The sequence below is a fragment of the Enhydra lutris genome, unplaced genomic scaffold (genome assembly GCF_002288905.1).
Source record: "Enhydra lutris kenyoni isolate GAN:26980312 unplaced genomic scaffold, ASM228890v2 scaffoldscaffold3, whole genome shotgun sequence".
Taxonomy (NCBI): domain Eukaryota; kingdom Metazoa; phylum Chordata; class Mammalia; order Carnivora; family Mustelidae; genus Enhydra; species Enhydra lutris.
The window spans coordinates 57,889,818-57,909,134 of NW_019154087.1; the positions used below are offsets into that span (position 1 = coordinate 57,889,818).

The 19,317-nt window shown below is 32.1% G+C and overlaps 1 protein-coding gene across 4 annotated transcripts in view; it reads right to left on the bottom strand.

The window, feature by feature from the left end:
• Positions 1 to 8,669: 8,669 nt before the first annotated feature.
• Positions 8,670 to 19,317, bottom strand: part of LOC111156516 (SPARC/osteonectin, cwcv and kazal like domains proteoglycan 3) — a 476,005-nt gene continuing 465,357 nt past the window's right edge. For all 4 annotated transcript variants that reach the window (XM_022517490.1, XM_022517482.1, XM_022517474.1 and 1 more), the window contains 4 exons: positions 17,165 to 17,386; positions 14,260 to 14,322; positions 11,660 to 11,797; positions 8,670 to 8,839 (listed from right to left, as the gene is read on the bottom strand). In XM_022517490.1, coding sequence (XP_022373198.1) covers positions 8,670 to 8,839; positions 11,660 to 11,797; positions 14,260 to 14,322; positions 17,165 to 17,386 — 593 coding nt within the window. The remainder of the gene's footprint in view (positions 8,840 to 11,659; positions 11,798 to 14,259; positions 14,323 to 17,164; positions 17,387 to 19,317) is intronic.

Genomic DNA, 19,317 nt, shown 5'->3' on the forward strand with positions numbered 1-19,317 from the left:
CATACACGGACATGAAAATATTCATTTATTCAAATGATCACAAATTTTAGAAACTAAACTGATTGATGTACACACTCATTACTCCTGTAATTATGAGGCTGATACAAATACACATTTTTAATTAATAAATCAGTATTTTTGATAGTTTGTGATTCACATGACTGACTGGACCAACCCTGAAATAAAAATATGTGTTATTTTGGCAAGATATATATACAACTTATTTTGGCAAGATATATGTACAACTTATTTTGCTGTCATTTTATTTCATAAGAAGAATGTGAGGTCCAGATTAGAATCTTCTTTTTTTTTTGATGTCCTCACAAATATATCTTCTACTGAGGGGCCTTCTCCCCCACCCCCATTTTTTATCTTTATTTTTTTCAAGTGGTCAAATTAGTTCAGAAAAAGTATCTGTTGTTTACAGTGAAATGATGAGCACCTCAAACACGTTATCCTAAAAGAGAAAAATGTTTAACTTTTATATGTCATATCAGGAAAAACTATCTGGTTAAATTAAATTAAGAAATAGTTGACCAGTAATGTCTATATGCAGGGGGAAATGAGAACTTTCAAATTTGGGCCAAATATAAAATGATTCATGTCATAGATTCATACTCTATTTGAAGCTATGTTAAATTGCCATATTCATACCTTCATTTTCTTTTTTTTTTTTTTTAAAGATTTTACTTATTTATCTGACAGACAGAGATCACAAGTAGGCAGAGAGGCAGGCAGAGAGAGAGAGGAGGAAGCAGGCTCCCCACTGAGCAGAGAGCCCGATGCGGGGCTTGATCCCAGGACCCTGGAACCATGACCTGAGCCGAAGGCAGAGGCTTTAACCCACTGAGCCACCCAGGCGCCCCATACCTTCATTTTTCTATCTCTACTTTTTCTTCCCCAAATGCTAGATTATTTTTAAAGTATAAGTAATGCTGTTCACAAGTTTTGGTTTTTTAGTCTAATAAATTCAAAATAGCACATTGCTACAACCATTGCTAAGCCCAATAAATTCAAAATAGCACATTGCTACAACCATTGCTAAGCCCTAAAACAGATGTATAGTATCTAATTGTTGCTTCTCTTTCAACTCTGAAACTTTTTTCTTTTATTTTTTTAAGATTTTATTTATTTATTTGACAGACAGAGATCACAAGTAGGCAGAGAGACAAGCAGAGAGAGAAGAGGGAGCAGGCTCCCTGCTGAGAAGAGAGCCTGATGCAGGGCTCCATCCCAGGACCCTGAGATCATGACCTGAGCTAAAGGCAGAGGCTTTAACCCACTGAGCCACCCAGGCACCTCATCAACTCTGAAACTTCTAAATCTTACCCCAAAGGGACTAAAAAAAATAGTGAAATTTGGTTATATTCTTAGAATCTCAATCAAATCTCAATTAAATAAACATATTTAGAGTGAAAGGTAAACCTATAGAAATTGAAAAATTTCTATAAATAACCACTCTGGGCTAGAACATCTTAAACTCTGCATAATGAATGTTTCAGAAAGATTCATCTTTAAATAGAAAGTACATTTTAAGAAAGAGCATGGTGAAATAACAAAAGCAAGTTAATATTGGAATGCACTGAGGTAATGCAACCCAAATTTATGATTTAGTTTCCACACTGATGTTCTTGGTCCTGTTCAGAGGTCACCTAATTTTCCTGGACCAGAGGCTCCTAGAAGAGAAAACAAGAACAATAATCTCTGTATTCCCATCTTAAAACAAAATCTGATGGATCTGAAAACAGCAGCTAAGGTGATGGGTATTAAGGGGGATGGCACGGAGTGCACGGAGCACTGGATGTTATATACTAACAATGAATCATGGAACACTACACCAGAAACTAATGGTGTACTGTATGGTGACTAACATAACATAATTAAATAAATAAATAAATAAATAAATAAAGCAGCTAATATATTGATTTTGCTTTTCTTCTTTCTCCTCTTCTTAGTGGTGACTACTATTTAGTCCTTACTAAGTACCAAACACTGTTCTAAATGCTTCTAAAAGTGTTACATCATATAACCCTCCCTCAAAACACTTTGAGGTGAGAATTAATATCGTAGCTATTTCACTGATGAGAAAACTGAGCCACAGATGTCAAATAACTTACCGAAGTTCATCCAGGCAGTGAGTGGTGGAATAGGAATTAAGACCTGGCAGTTAGGCTATGGTATCCATGCTTCTTACCATTCTACATACTTTTTTTTTTTTAATGTAGCTAACTTTTTTGAGCTAGGTGTTTTATTAGGATTCTCACTGAAGCTCCATCATAGTTTTATCAAGTAAATTCCAACAGTATTATTTTACAGGTGAAGAAAGTGAGATACAACGAAGTTAATAGCTTTTCCAGTGTCACATAGCAACACCAGAATGAACTCAGGAATTCTGACTCTAGGAACTGCATTTCTTATGGCACTATATGCCGTGCAAATATATGTTGTTAATAAACTGAATTAATTTACCAATGCTCTGCTTCACTTTAGAGGGATTTGAGATGTTTAAAAATATGTTATATTTGTTATGTTATATGTTATATAACATATATATAACAATATAACAATATGTTATGTTGTATAAGAATAATGCATTAGTTTGTATAATTATTACAGATGGAAATGTGGGAAGTCGCATGACATGGGAAAATGACCAGTGAAAATGGGAAACATGGGCTGAAGTTAGAGCTCCATCACTGTGTAATCTCCACTACCTGTAAAGTAGAAAACGCCTGTCCTGTTAAGCACCACACGTGACTACAGTTCACTGTCTATTGGCCAGAACTGGTCACCTGGCTCCAACTTGACTGTGAATGTACACTGGAAGGAGAGGAGAATTGAGTACAGTGAGTACTAGTGATTTCTATAATACTTCACTTCTAATATAAAACCATAATACCCTTCTCCTAGCTTATTGCATGGATTTAATGTATTTAGCATTTAATGTATGGTACATTGCAGTAAATGTACACAGATACTAATCAATATTACTTTTGTGGAAAATAGAGAAATACTTAGGAAAACCAACCAGCTAAGATATTTGAGCTTGAGATTTATTAAAAAAAAAAAAAAAAAGGATGTTATTATCCCATGAGCCTATAACAATGGTAATAATTGCATTTATTTGGTATTTACTGTGTTCCAGATACTAGGTGGTAATTGATTTTAATGCTCACAGTTACCTTATGATGTAAGAACTATTTATTATCCCTATTTAGTTTATGGAGGTATTGTAAACTGGATTATCTATTTAAATGGATGTGGAAAAAACTTTAAAAAGGGAAACTAATTTTGTCAGTATATTTTAAAAAACTTCAGCACATCTATTGCTGTCCAATTTTAAAGACTTAACAGAAAAAAATAATATTTAATGGACACCTACTATATGACATACATGATGCTCCTGCTTTAAATGTGTTATTCATGTCATATTCATACCAATTTTCTTGGATTAACTACATTAAGCTACATTTGACTTAGAAGGAATGTGAGACATAGATTTCAAACACTGGTATGTGTGTTTGTGTGTGTGTGTGTGTGTGTGTATTTATGTGTTTAAAGATTGAGAGGTTGATTCATCATTTAAAAATATATAAAAATAAATTTCCCAAGGATATCTTTGAAAGAATTGAATATAGGTATGATGGGATGTACAGGTTGATGAAAGGTTTTATTTTTTTCTCACCTACAATTTTTCATTTTGTCATTTTAATTCATGTTTCATGATGTACTGATTTGTATTCATTATTTGTTAAACTTTTATTGAGGCATACAGCAAATAAGGTAAAGCAGGCATTAGGTAGTACAAACATGGCAAACATTCAAATACAATTGAGGAGAGAAACTAGAGATTACTAAAAAAGACTATTCCAAATTGCCTTGCTTTAGAAGGGATGAGGTGTGTACTGTTTACAGCTAACACCATGATGTTCTCTTTAAAGTGTTTATTGACTCAATCATTAATAAAGGTTTCATGAAGTCAAGTTATAATTTTTGAAATATTTTTAAAACATAGAAGTTAAAAGCTGATATTATTCATATCAAAATGTGTACCAGTATGGGGCGCCTGGGTGGCTCAGTGGGTTAAAGCCTCTGTCTTTGGCTCAGGTCATGATCCTAGGGTCCTGGGATCAAGCCCTGCATCAGGCTTTCTGCTCAGCAGGGAGCCTGCTTCCCTTCCTCTCTCTCTCTCTGCCTGCCTCTTTGCCTATTTGTGATCTCTGTCTGTCAAATAAATAAATAAAATCTTAAAAAAAAAATGTGTACCAGAATGAATGAAAATGCTTTTTCATTATATTAACCTATTAACCTCAATATGAGTTATGATGTTTTTTTAAAATATCAGTTATAATGTTAAAAAAATAAACTACAGGAACTCATATTATCATTTATTTATATATTTGTAGAACTGTAGTTATGGTAGATTTTAGCATTTTCTTGCTTCATCTGAGAAATCTGGTATGATCTAATATATTTCATTCATCATGAACAAGCAAGAAAAGAAATGAATGTGAATTCATCTAGCCATTGTTTTTTAAATGAAAGACAAAAATTTTATTGTGTGTGTGTATATCAGTGCATGCAAGTACCTTTATGTATCAGACAAAACAAGCACATTACTGAAGACACTTTTGTTTGGTTTGGTTTTCTTTCTCCATTTCTTCTTCAGTTTTTAGTGGTCTCACTAGTTGACTAAGCATAGAGCCCTGAATGACCCATTACGTAATAGCCACAGTATCATTGTATGCAAAATATATCATCAAAATATGTATTTCATCTCTTTGGTTAGGTTTATCTTAAGATATCTTATGGTTTCTGGTGCTATTATAAATGAAATTGGTTTCCTAATTTCTCTTTCTACAGTTACATTGTTAAGGATATATACTCTAGAAACTACAGAACACTTATGAAAGAAATTGAAGAAGACACAAAAAGATGGAAAAATATTCCATGCTCTTAGATCAGAATAATAAATATTGTTAAAATGTCTAGGCTGCCCAAAGCAATCTATACTTTCAGTGCTATCCTGACCAAAATATCAAAGGCATTTTTCAAAGTGCTGGAACAAACAATCCTAAAATTCGTATGGGACTAGAAAGGACCCTGAATCACCAAGGAACTGTTGAAAAAGCAAAGCAGAGCTGGGGGCATCATGTTGCCTGATTTCAAGCTATATTACAAAGCTGTGATCACCAAGACAGCATGGTATTGGCATGAAAACAGACACATAGATCAATGGAACAGAATAGAGAGCCCAGATTTGGCTCCTTAACTCCACGGTCAACTGAAATTTGACAAAGGAGGAAAAATATTCAATGGGGGAGGGGAAACAAAAACAAACAAACAACAACAACAACAACAACAACAAAACAGTCTCTTCAAAGATGGTGCTGGGGGGTTCCTGGGTGGCTCAGTGGGTTAAGCCGCTGCCTTCGGCTCAGGTCATGATCTCAGGGTCCTGGGATCGAGTCCCGCATCGGGCTCTCTGCTCAGCAGGGAGCCTGCTTCCCTCTCTCTCTCTCTCTCTCTCTGCCTGCCTCTCTGTCTACTTGTGATCTCTCTCTGTCAAATAAATAAATAAAATCTTAAAAAAAATTTGTATATAAAAAAAGATGGTGCTGGGAAAATTGGATAACTATATACAGAAGAATGAAACTCAACCATTCTCTTACAACATGCATAAGGATAAACTCTAAGTGGATGAAAGACCTCAATGTATGGTAGGAATTCATCAAAGTCCTAGAGGAGAACATAGGCAGTAACTTCTTCAACATCAGCCACTGCAACTTCTTTCAAGACATGTCTCCACATGCAAGGGCAACAAAAGTAGAAATGAACTTTTGGGATTTCATCAAAATAAAAAGCAGGGTGGGCGTGGGGGGGAGAGGGAGAAGCAGGCTTCCCTCTAAGCTGGGAGCCTAATGAGGGGCTACGTCCCAGGATGTTGGGATCATGACCTGAGCTGAAGGCAGATGCTTAACCGACTGAACCACCCAGGATGCTCCACTGTTCTTATAATTTTTAAACTCGATGTGTGCTGTCTCTAATACACAAAAGCACAAAATGTTAAGGTAATTTGATTACTTTCAGCCAAAAATCCTTCTTTAGACTTTTGATTTTATCAAAGATTTATCCTTTATCAAAGGATTTATCCTTTATCAAGGATTCTTTTGAAGATTTCAAAATATATTGTTTTTTAGCCAAATGAAATCTAGGAAATAGCTTTTTTCCAGGGCTGAATGCAATTATATTATGTTATAGGCTAGGGTTAAATGCATCACCTATCTTCCACATTAGAATATTAACTTCATAATGATTTTGTTCACCAATGAATATACAGTGCCTAGAATAGTACCTAGGTTAGAGTCAGTGCTCAATATTGATATTTTTGGAATAAATAAATAATATAGTTGTATTGAATTAAAATATACAAAATGAATTAAGTGATGATGATGAGACCAATATATAGCACAAATAGAATTTTATACACATATATACAAATATATATTGTACACAAACATGTACTTTATAAAAAGTTTAATATGGTAAATATTTTCAACTTTATATTTATTGTTGAATTGGTTGCTTCTCTGGGAGCCTGAAAGATAATGTTGCTTTAAAAAAGTTTAATTTAAAAAAAAATAAAAAGCTTAATTTCGAGGCCACTATATTTGTTTCTTTAAATCCATTTACTAAACTTTTATTTAGAATTTGTAAGTTTTTTTGTCCTCTTCCAACCATCCACAAGTTTCATCGTATAATTCTTATACATTTGTTAAGTAGATAAGGTTGTTCTATCCCTCTTCAAAAATGCTGCTACTATAGAAGTCTAGCTCAATATTTTAAATATGATATCACAAAAATGGGCTTAAAAATAATACCCTCAACAACAAAAAATTATCTACTTTGCAATTCTATGACAAATGAAAAAATTAAATGAATATACAAAAATAATTTTTAACATATACAGGAAAACAATATCCAAGATGCCAAGAACTCTGATTTTGAAATTCGAAAATTCAAAAAATTTTCCTAGCTAGTTTGTGATGTATTCATTTTAAAAAAATCAAAGAAAATATTAAAAACTCTTCTTGTTTCAATGTATAGCCCAGAAAATCATTAAGAAACAGTTTAATTTGGTTACAAGATTCTTTATTTTGTAAACTATACATAAACGGTAAAAAAGAAAATGCATTGTACTTTAAATATTACATAAAGTCAACATTAAAGTTTATTTTTTAGTGTGTATAAATCAAATGGAAATAATTCACCAATTTTAGTTTCAATGAATTGTATATTGGGAGAAAAGTTGACCCACTGTTTAAATTATGATACCGAAGTGTAACATTCAATAGGGTTTTCCATTTGTATTATGGGCACAAAACCATAGGTCTGATATACTTAAAAGTGATGGTTTGTCAAAATGTCTACACAACTAATTAACATGCTAACTTAAATACAGCAATTAAAGTAATTTTTGTTACAGTTAAATCTTAAATGCTACTCTACACAATAATCATAAACAAGTCCACATGGCAGTTATGTAACAATAGAAAAAAAGAAAGAAACATATTCCATTTTCTTCATTCCAGCAGCAGTACCTTTACTGGTATTAATTTGTTAATTAGGTGTGCTTATATATTGCCTAATATCCTATATTGGTATGCATGCTAAAACCTTTCTATTTCTATTTTGCAAGGCACCATACAATACGGTCTCTAGGTTGCGACACTAGTAATAAAAATGGCATAATTCTAGGATTAAATGCAATTTTTTTTCTAAAATAAGAAATAAAATAAGAATTGAGATTTTTAAATTTGACACCGAGGCAAATGACAAACCTTTTGTGAAAATGTGATTCAAATGAGTCTTTCCTTTTGTCTTCCTACTTTAAATTCTGCACCCTAAATTGCTGGTCAGAAAGATAAAGAAATCTAGAAAGATAAAGAAACTATGCTGTTTAAGAGTATAAAAAAAATCTACATAAGAATGCTATCCAAATTAAAATAAAAATTAGAAAGGATAACTAAGGTTTTAACTTTCAGAATCCATGGTTTTCTGTACTTGCCATTTTGTAAAATATCCTAGTATTTCCAGAATAATGTCATAATTGAAAGCATCACTATTAATGTAAACACGATGGAGGACTCTACACTTGTCACTGTTTTTCTTACCCTGTGGTATCCCCTCATTCACTGTAGATTTGGGAATATGCTACTTTGGAATAGCAATTAATGTCATGCTTATTTTTATAAAATCCTTGGGGCCTAGGCCACAAATAAGTTCCTTGTAAATTCAACTTAGAATCTCTCTCAGAAAAATAACGTATACAACCTTAAGCACTGGTTGTTGTTTTATTTGTGGGAGATGTATATAGTTGGTTTTTATGAAAACTTCTTGTTTTTAATCAGTAAATCTTCCTCACTTTCTTTTGCCTGGCTAGACTCGATATATGTTTTCTTTTTCTCTAAGGCATATAAAAACTCAAAGTAAATGATTTTTATTTAAACATAAAGTTCTATGACATTAGCTCCAATATTTGAAATAATTATACAAAATATATGTGAGTTTTAGAATCATTTTGTTTTGGGGCAAGAAGGTCATTCTCAATAGGTTATCACTTTGTAAATAATAGAAATGTAGATTTTATTGATCTCAGCTCTCATCAATCAGATGTATCCATCATGATCATCACCATCATCATCATCATCCCCTTCATCCTCATCATCATCTTCAATTTCATCTTCATCGTTCATAATATCGTCTTCGTCATCTTCATCATCAGTCCATTCATGGAAATCTCCACTTGCAAAATCTCCAGAGATCTCAAAATCAATAGCTTTGGAAAAAAAGTAAGAATTATTGTTATTAATGTTATTTGAGTAGTGGGATAATTTGCGGGGGATATGAAATTGTGATGAAAATTAAGCAAATTAGGGATGCCTGGGTGAATGAGTCTGTTAAGCGTCTTCCTTTGGCTCAGGTCATGATCCCAGAATTCTGGGATCATGTCCTGCATTGAGGTCCTTGCTCAGTGGAGAGCCTGCTTTTCCTTTTGCTTACCGCTCCCCCTGCTTATGCTTGCCCTCTTTCTCCTTCTCTCTCTGACAAATACATAAATAAAATCTTAAAAAAAGGAAAATTAAGCAAATTAATAAAATTTTACTTTGCTTTTTAGCTTATTTAGCAAAGATAAGGAAAAATCCATTCTCTAGGGGCACCTGGGTGGCTCAGTGGGTTAAAGCCTCCGCCTTCAGCTCAGGTCATGATCCCAGGGTCCTGGAATCAAGCCTCGCATCAGGATCTCTGATCAGCAGGGAGCCTGCTTCCCTTCCTCTCTCTCTGCCTGCTTCTCTGCCTGCCTGTGATCTCTGTCTGTTAAATAAATAAATAAAATATTTTTAAAAAATCAACTCTCTATCATTTGTTGAAATTTGTGTGCTAAAACGCAGAATAATGGTATCTGATACAAAACATCTCCAGTTCAGTAATATTGATCTCAACCCAGTTTTTCTAGAGGTCCATGTGAAACACTGAAATTCACAAAAATAAATAAGTAAATAAATTTCTTCTACTAGTATAGTAAGCAAAATAATTGTTCCCTAAAGAACATCACTTCTTAATTGCTGAAACTGTAAATATGACCTTAAATGGTGTAAAGGGCTTTGTAGATGTGATTAAATTAAGGACCTTGAGATGAGGAGATTATCCTGGGTTATTCAGTGGGCTCAGGTGATCAAGTGTATCCTTAAAATCAAAGAACCTTTCCCAGATAGAGTCAGAGAGATGCAACTTTGCTAGCTTTGAAGTTGGAGGAAAGGGCCCAATGAGCCAAATGTGAGCTGCCTACAGAAGGTGGAAAAGGCAAGGAAACAGATTCTCCTCTAGAGCCTCTAGAAAGTACGGAGATGATGTTTAGTTCAAGAAGACCCATGTTGGACTTCTGACATATAAAACTGTAAGATAATACATCTGTGTGTTTTAAGTCAATAAATGTATGGAAATTTATTATAATAACATTAGAAAACTAACATAACTAAGTCAGTACTTTAAAAAATATTCAGAACAAATCCTATTAATGTAATCCAATGTTTATAAATTGATATCACAATACAACACTTTAAAATCCATATCTTACGTAAGGACAATGTTATTCTTATCCTCCTTCCTCATGCTTCTTCTTAATAATTTCAACATGCTAAGAAAACTCAGAAGTTATGTTTTCAAAACAATTTCCTTGCCCACTCATTGAATTAATCTCCAATATAACTTTTATTACATCATAAAAAAAGTTAAAATTCTTTATCCATCATGGGCATCAGTGATAATTGTTGTAATTAATAATGCAACCATCTTAAACTACATATTACAAAGATAGGTTCTTTATGTGTAAAGTTACGTTAGGTGTGTACTAAATACTACTTCTTCCTACTTAAATCTAATAACAGGAGCTAGAAAACCAAAACCAACCTATTAAAAATATTATGGAATAAATAAAGGCAGAATAGGCATTTAAGCACTAGATGGGATTCCTTTATATAGTTTACCATTTCTATTTTTTAAACAATCACAGTCTGTCAGTTTAAAAATTGCATAAAAGATGGGCACCTGGGTGGCTCAGTCAGTTAAGTGTCTGCCTCTGGCTTAGGTCGTGATCCCAGGGTCCTTGGATCAAACCTGGCCTTGGGCTCCTTGCTCAGCAGAGAGTCTGACTCTCCCTCTCCCTCCACTCCTCCACACCCTCCTTCTACTCTCTCTCTCATAAATAAAATATATATTTTTAATTGCATAAAGGAGACAACTAAACATTATCTAAAATACAAGACTGACCAAGTACTTTATTTTCATTTTTGGTCATGTATATTAATTGAGACACAATCTATTAATTCCTAGTACATACTTGTGTGCATGAGCATGTGAGTGTGCATGTTGTGTTTTGTGTATGTACAACTAAATGACTTTTTAATGAAAACCACCGTTGTACAAACAAAAATACTCATTTGAAATATGCATTCTGAAAAAATATTTTGTGAAAAAAAAAGATACCACATTTAAGACTCTAAAATACATGTATGGGATGATCAATTTAACTCATATTATTTTCAGGTCTATATATAATATCATGTTCATAAAAAGAATTAGCATATTAATTATAATTACCCTTCAAACATTTAAACTATATTTTTTCCACCCAAATATAAGAAATACGCTCAGATAGCTTCAACTGATGGTCTTTTACTCTTAAAATGTTAGCTTTTCTTTTGTAAGTTTGCCTGCATACTCTCTAAGTCAATTTCTTCAAAGGTACACAGACAGAAGGGTGTCATATGGGGACAAGGCATACACTAGGGTTAGCTGACCTGGAATAGAGTGGATGACAAGAGTCCGCCTTACTTGAGAAGAAAACAGAAGGTATTTAATATCCTTTCTGTGTTTGAAGTAGTGAAAAGAACCTACCTTAAAATATCTGAGTTGTGCTATTCCATTTATTATTTATGCAAGTTTTTCCTATGCTAGAAGTGACTCTTTCTGTCATGTCTCCCCCCATATATTTGCTATTCTTTGCATAGAGTATGTCCTCATTAAGTGCTTGAACAAATGAACGAGATTCTTAAGAACTTATCTAGTGCTTGAGAAATTACTAAATAACCTTTCTTACCACAATCTGCAACACCATTTGTTCTGGATCCCATTACTTCATTTCCATATCTGTCAACACACCAGCACTGTCCGACACTGCCATGGCATTGTGTTGGCTTGTAGTAACCATCTTCATCACATAGGGGGATGTACTGTCCTGTGAAGCGCGCACACACACACACACACACACACACACACAGATTATAAATAAATTGTGTTCCTTTTTTGATGGTCACCAATTATGCATTAATTCACTCAAGACATGCACACACATGGAGTTTCCATTCCAGGTTGTGAACTAGTGATTCATGTTGAACAAAATAGGTAAGGTCACTGCTATCATGGAGCAGGCCATTGTTTCTCTTGTTAAGCACCTTTACTATTCCTCTTTCTCATTCTGCAAAGAGTGTTGTACTCAGAGGCATAATACAGAATTAGAACCTAGGTAACGCCATGTTTATTACATCATCCAGTCCACTCAACATGGCATATCAAACCCTTTACCATCATCGCTGCCAAGTTTTTACTTTCATTTCCCCAAATTTTCATTCATATATTCCAAGCTCTTTCCATCCACATCAGGCTGTTTTCCTCAAATTCAATACTGCTTGATCTTTGCATTTATCTTTTTCTCATCTGGAATCCATCCACCCTCCCTCCCCCTTACATTTTAAGATTTGACTTAAATATGACCAGTAATATGAAGCCTTCTTTTAAGCTAGAGGATTTCTGATATACTTCAGCTGTGTGCGAGTATCTGTGTGTGTAGTTTATCATCGCTTGCTCCCACTGCGATACTGTGATATCCTCTATATTGGGAATTTTAGATTCTCTTGGTTTTGATTGTCATATTAACAACTCTTAAAGTCAATCTAGTGGGAAAGACAGACATTTATTTTCACATCTCCAATACTTAACATAGTATCTGGCACATTGCTAATGATAAACATTTAACTGATAATTTAGAAGTGAATTCACTTTCTTCAATGTTTACATCAATACAACAATGTAAGATTTAAGAGAGTAGAAAATTTTCTTGTCTTTCTTGACTTTTTTTTTTCCTCAGTGACCAGACACACTACAATTATCTAGTGAAAGAAAAAAAAAGTGCAGAATAAGTTGATAAAACATGAAATTCTTTCAATTCATTTAGTCTCATAACCACATGGGATCATAATTTTATCTCTTTAAAAAATGCCAAAATTCTGATATATAAATAATTTAATTTTAAAATTGTAAATCTTTTGAAAGATTTGGTCTTTCAATGAAGTAGACATTAATAAGCACTAAATATGTTTTTATTTGGTAGCTTCAAATAATTAAATCCTGAATTTTAATCCTTGATCACATCTAAAATATTTTTCAACTGAACTTCAATATCTTTTCCTATTGTACATGGATAAACTTTGCTTTGTGGAAACAAAGAAAGCTATGCATGAATGTATTATTTCACTTTTGGACTGTGGTATGATATGAATTTTGTAACATAGCTAAAAGAAACATGACACATTGTAATTTTATCACTGGTATTCCTCACATCTAAAAATGCTTTATAACAAAAAGAATTAGCCTTTTCATTTTGAACTATGGATTTTCAAGTAATATAAAAAAACTCACCTAAACACACAATATTGTAATTACAAAGATAGCATGTCATAATAATCAGACTCAAAAACATTATAAAATTATGTGCCATTAAATACTCAAGGGCATTAACATATATGGGAAAAAAAACAAAAACAAAAACATTGCATATGTGGTATTCTGCATTGGATCCTAAAATAGAAAAAGGACTTCAGTGGGAAGACTGGTGAAATCCAAATAAAATGTAAGTCTTAATAAATAGAATTATAGCAATGTTTATTTCTTAGACTTAACAAATAGACAGTGACTGCTTGATATAGTAAGATGGTAACTTTGGGGGAGGCTAGTAAAGGATGTATGCAAACTATGCAGGCAAACTAACCTTTGTAAAATTTATTTAAAATTGCCTGAAAAAAGAGTTTATTTAAAAATTGTATGTCTAAAAGAATAAACAAAATAATCATAAATAATAGTTTAATAATCTTGACTGTTCTAACATTTTAAGGCTCTGGGTGAAATTTGTTATCAACTATCTAGTACATATATATTTATTTGCTAAAAGTAAGTTTGTAAAAAGTCCTGAGGAAAAACAGAAAGTCTTTTGAATTTTCCTGAGGTACTCAGGGGATGCTTTTATCCATCTTTCACCCATTTCTCTCTCTCTGTCTCTGTCTGTCTGTCTCTCTCTCTCTCTCTCTCTATATATATATATGCATGCCATTATTCTTGAATTGTTAACAATAGAATTAGGATTAAAGTTTCTGCTGATGCTTTAACTTTAGCATTGTTTAAATCTCTTTTTCACTTAATAACTTTCAAAATGAACATTATATTAGGGTAATAAAACAGACATAATATCTTTCAATAGGTAAGACAATAAAAGTAAGTTTAATGGCTTTCAAAAACTTCATAAATTTTGTTACTGAAATTTAGTGTCGTCTATCTTTGTTGGATTAATATTGATTTTATGTTGCTGTTTCCCTGGGGTTATTTATGTAAGCAATAAAGGCTTCAGAAGAATGATCTATTACTCACCTAGGAGCTTCTTTACCCCTTGCCGCTTCTGAATATTGCTGAGCTCCGTCTGGCAAGGTGGGTCTGCAGTGACATTAAAAATGTTACTTCAAGGATTATAGTTAAACAAATAAGTATAATTTCTATGTTATCAGACTTACATTGGCCTTTACATGGCTTAAAAAGAAACATATTATACGTCAATTTCTTTTATAGATTACATACATATAGATACACAGATGTGTATCTATCTGTATACACTGAGAAAGAAAGAGTCAGAGACATAGGGACAGAGAAGGAGAGAAAGAGAGAGAGAATGGCTTTCCTAATTACTGATACTAGAATACCTTTGATTTTCTGAAGAGAGACCAAATTGGATGAAAAAAAAATGATATGAAATACTCGTATGATGGAAAATGTTTCTTATCATTTACTTTTAAAGGGTCAATCAACCCAGCAATGTAAATCCAACTGATGGACTAGTGCCCAAACAATTAACTGATTATATTTCTCCCTCATTTAAAACAGTCTCTATGATACAGAGAAGTAGATTTACATTTAAAAAAGTAATCTAAAAAAAGTCAATGCTCTTTCTAGTTATAACAAACATACTATTATAAATTTTGATCCTGAATAATGCTGACAGGCTTTAGTCTTTTTAGTTTCATCTAGATACTCCAAGTATGCATGTAATGTGGAAATAAAACATAATATACCATAATTTCTGATATGCCATCTTTTAAAAAAACTTAAATTTAAAATTAAGCATGACTTTTTTTCAAACTCAACCACTTAAAGGAGAATATTTTCAGAGAAATACAAAATTCTAAATAGAAACAATATAGCCTGGTATAAATATATAAATATATATATATATATAAAATTATATATATTCTTATATAATAAATATATTTTCTAATTTATAATATTCAAGCAGGTCAATGTATTTTAGGTCATTTTCTAAAACTTGTTGTATGACGATGCATCATAAATTATTGAAAAATAGTTATATTAACTATAACTTATATATTAAATGTTTATATATCATATATATTACTCTAACATATAGTCAAATATATTATATATCACTCCAATTACAGCAAAGGAATTTGTTTTATTGAATAAATAATGAGGAAAAACACATTCTAAGGTGAAACATTTGAAAAAATGTTTTTAAATAAATGGTTATTATTTTTCATGAAATTAACTAATGAGCTAACTCTTACTGTTATTCTTATTGATAGAGCTTTTGTAACATTTTCTAGTATATTAAAGTAGTAAGCATAATTAGCCAAATTCTCCAAGCTTTGGGGAAGATGTATACATCCTTTCACTTGCTCAGTAAATTATTTCTGCCATATATTAAATGATTTCAGAGAAGATTTTCATTTGACTATAAAGTTTTTAGCCCTTTGGGTGAATACTGCTTAATAAATGTAAAGTATATAAAGCAAAATTTTTCTTTGAGGACCTTTAATCAGTTCTACAAATACAGCTGCAAAACGCAGAAATGTATCAAAATGAAAGTATTCATTTCTGTGGAAGAAACTTCCAGAATTTTTCATAATATTTTTAAAAGTTCATGGATAAACACTAAACATGGCCATCATAATAGTAAAAAAATTGACTGAAATAACATCATAAAAAGACCACATATCTTTTATAGTCTTTTACCAGGATTTGTTTTTCTATTCTTTAGATGATTTAAATGCACAATGGTTGTTAAAACTATCATGTAGGTTTTTTGAAGTGGCAATTGCCTAGTAAGCAAATATGCAATAATAAAATCAACTGTGTGTGTGTGTGTGTGTATGTGTGTGTGATTTAAAGTATTTTAATAAAGAAAATCTAGTTTTAAACCTTATTTAAAGTAATTTATAAGTAGTTAAACTACTCTACAGATCCTGCTATTGATTCACTGCTAATCAATTTAAGGATAATCATTTCATCCCTAGTTTCTAAACTATTACTAATATGTGGAGAGGTAATTAAGATAGTAAAAGTCCCTACATAAGGTGTTAGCTTTTCATATGAAAAGCTGAGAATAACTAAAACAGTTTTAAATAACTTGTACATTCTCTTAGCCATCATGAATTTTAAAATGAGGTGACAATAACAGGTGTATCACATTAGACTAATTCCCAGTTTGTTTTTTTTAAGTTAGCATCAAAATTACATATACTATTTTTCCATAGTTTCTGCAAATTTTATCATAATGTGAGTTTTTTTTATTCTTCTTCTCTTAGCTTAATTCCAATCACCCTTAGATTGATTGTGTAAGCATGGTTTCAATGTTACATTGCATTTCCCAGTAAAGAAGGATGCCTAAAGAACTAGCATCACCCCAACTCCTCCAGTTACCTTGCCTCTTCCAGAGAGAATCAAGGTACTTTCCTTGCTAGTGAATTTTTACAAAGCTAAGTTATTTTTAAAAGTTTGAAAGGCCAAGTCATTTTAAAATCAAATGAGTAAAAATAACTTTATGGTGAATGCAATGGTTCATTCAGCTCATTTAATAAGATCACAAAATAGAACATTAAAACTCCATAGTATAGTGATAAAAAAAACCATTTATTTTACACCATGGGCAAAGCAGATAGCAAATTAATTTTAATGATTACTTTTAATATCTATGTTCTCATATCTCTATGTGCTTCTTGGTGGTTCATAATGGAAACTATAATGAAGTGCATTAATATGAGATATTAATTACTATTTTTCATCTTGTTTAGCATGTTTTGTATCCCTAGCAGTTATTTTGTTTAACATGCTGCTTATTTGCTCCTTTATTAAACACTCTAATGAGAAAAATATCTACTAAAATGAATGGGGTAAAATGTACTTTTTTTTTTTTTAATCATGAAGAAATAGATAAAATGTGACATGCAGGTCAACTATCTGCATCAGTAGGTGTCTCATCTTTTACCTTGCTGTCTCTGGAAGCAGTAGCACCATTCATTGTTAGATATCAAACTGTCCTTGTATGTGTCACAAGAGTTGAAGAATGCCTTGGTACACGGTTCATTCTTATCAAGGTAAATGCTTCCGAGCTCTGACTGGTCCAGTAGCAGGTCATAGTTTGTATCAAGTCTATTAAACATCCAGCCAAGTGAATCCTTGCAAATTGGCAAAATACTGGTATCAAATCCTAAAGGCAAAGATAGAAAATAATTAGCTAAATCCAGAAGTCACAATCAGCAGCAAGCAATATAAGGGAATGTAATAGTTGGTTTCTGTCAGAGCACCTACTTAACAGTCAGAAATAAGGCTTTAAACTCATCTTGGGTAATTCATTTCCAAGTAAAGTGGGGATGGTAATACCTACCTTTCAGGATAGTTATGAGGATTAATTAACCAGAATATAAAGTAGCTAGTACTAATTAGTCATTCACTCAATGACACTTATTACTGTAATTTTATTAGATATATTTCCATTCTTTTGAGTGTTCAAACTTTTTCTTAATAAATAGGTCATGATGAATGCCTTTTTAGATGTATATAGGTATTACTGAATAATAATGTCCTAATAATAAAGAAATACAATTCATCTTCATCCCAAGGAATTTTATGAAAAGTAAAATTTTAAGGAAAGTAAAGTGAATACATAATAAATAATAGCATCAAATGCTCTATATCTTTGTGGAACCATGGTGATTCTGGTGTTTCACAAATAATACATATCCTGACAAAAAATAACCATCATGTAAGTTACACAGATACTCACTCTGTCTTCTCTTTCACTCAAGGCAATTTTTACAATTACAAATATGTTATAATGGGAGACAGCAGAGAGCACTGGATAAGCACAGATATAGAGGGATGACAGACTGGGTTGGCACCCAAGGTGCAAACTGCTGAAGTGTGGGCTTCTCTGTATAAGCCACAGGCCCCCACTAAAGTTCCATGTCCTAAATAGCATTACAAGCAATATCAATGTTTCAAAGCATAATTTAAAAATTTACTTTCAACTAGTCTTTGTCAGGTTTAAATCAGCTTTAACAGGTATTTTGGTAGACCACTTGCTGTTTTATTTGCTACTTTCCCTTCATTACAAGTGAAAGTTAAATAATAACCCTAACTGGTGTGAAAAAGAAAATGTGCTTGGAATTGTGGAGACTTTTTGAAAACTGAATATTCAAAGAATTTAATCTTCAACAGCAGGGGTTGAAGAGTAGTTTAACCATTTATGAATGAAATTCTCACATGCAGTTAATTTTATATATTCTAGTATATAACCTATTTTGATAAATACTTTTTATACTCCAAGGTGTATAAATAATTGAAACATGCACATATGTTTGATAAGTTTTAAACACAATAGAACTAAGAGTTTACCTTTCAAAAAGAAATGAAATTCTTGCAGAGTGCATGTCTGGTGAATGATAAATTTGTTGAAGTGTAATAATGTTTTAGATCCAGAATATCAAGGTATCTGATTTACATTCAGGTCACTGGCCCAGGTCCTGGCACTACCTTGCTTGGTTAAGTTATTATATCTAGACTTCAATGTTCATATCTAGATAATGTGAGGATTTTTCAAACATGATCTCTATGTTACCTTGAAGATCAAAAATACAGTGAGTTTATGCTATTTGAATAATATGTTTAGACACAAAACTGTGTTACAAGAGTCATCAGAATCATAAGTAACAGAAAAGGAATAGACATAAAATTATTTTAATATTTTAAATTATATACTTTCAATATGATTTAATTTAGTTGATGCTACAAGTATAAAATGAAATTAATTTGGAAAAGTTGTTTCCTGTCTTATCTTGAACTTTTAGAGCGGTACATACTAATTTAGAAGTTTGAGAATTCTTGGATAACACTATCATAGTCACTATATATATATACACACACACACATAGTCACTATATATATAACAAATTAATGCATATATGCATAATTATTTATTGTATTTATTATGTATATATATAATATTCTTGACTTTTGCAGCAAGATCAATGTAAAATAAAAAAAAAATTCTAGATCTAGGTAGAGAGCTCACTTCTGTCACTAAAAACTTAGAGCTTTCACCCAATTTCTGAAGCCTATTTTGTCTTACATAAATACAGT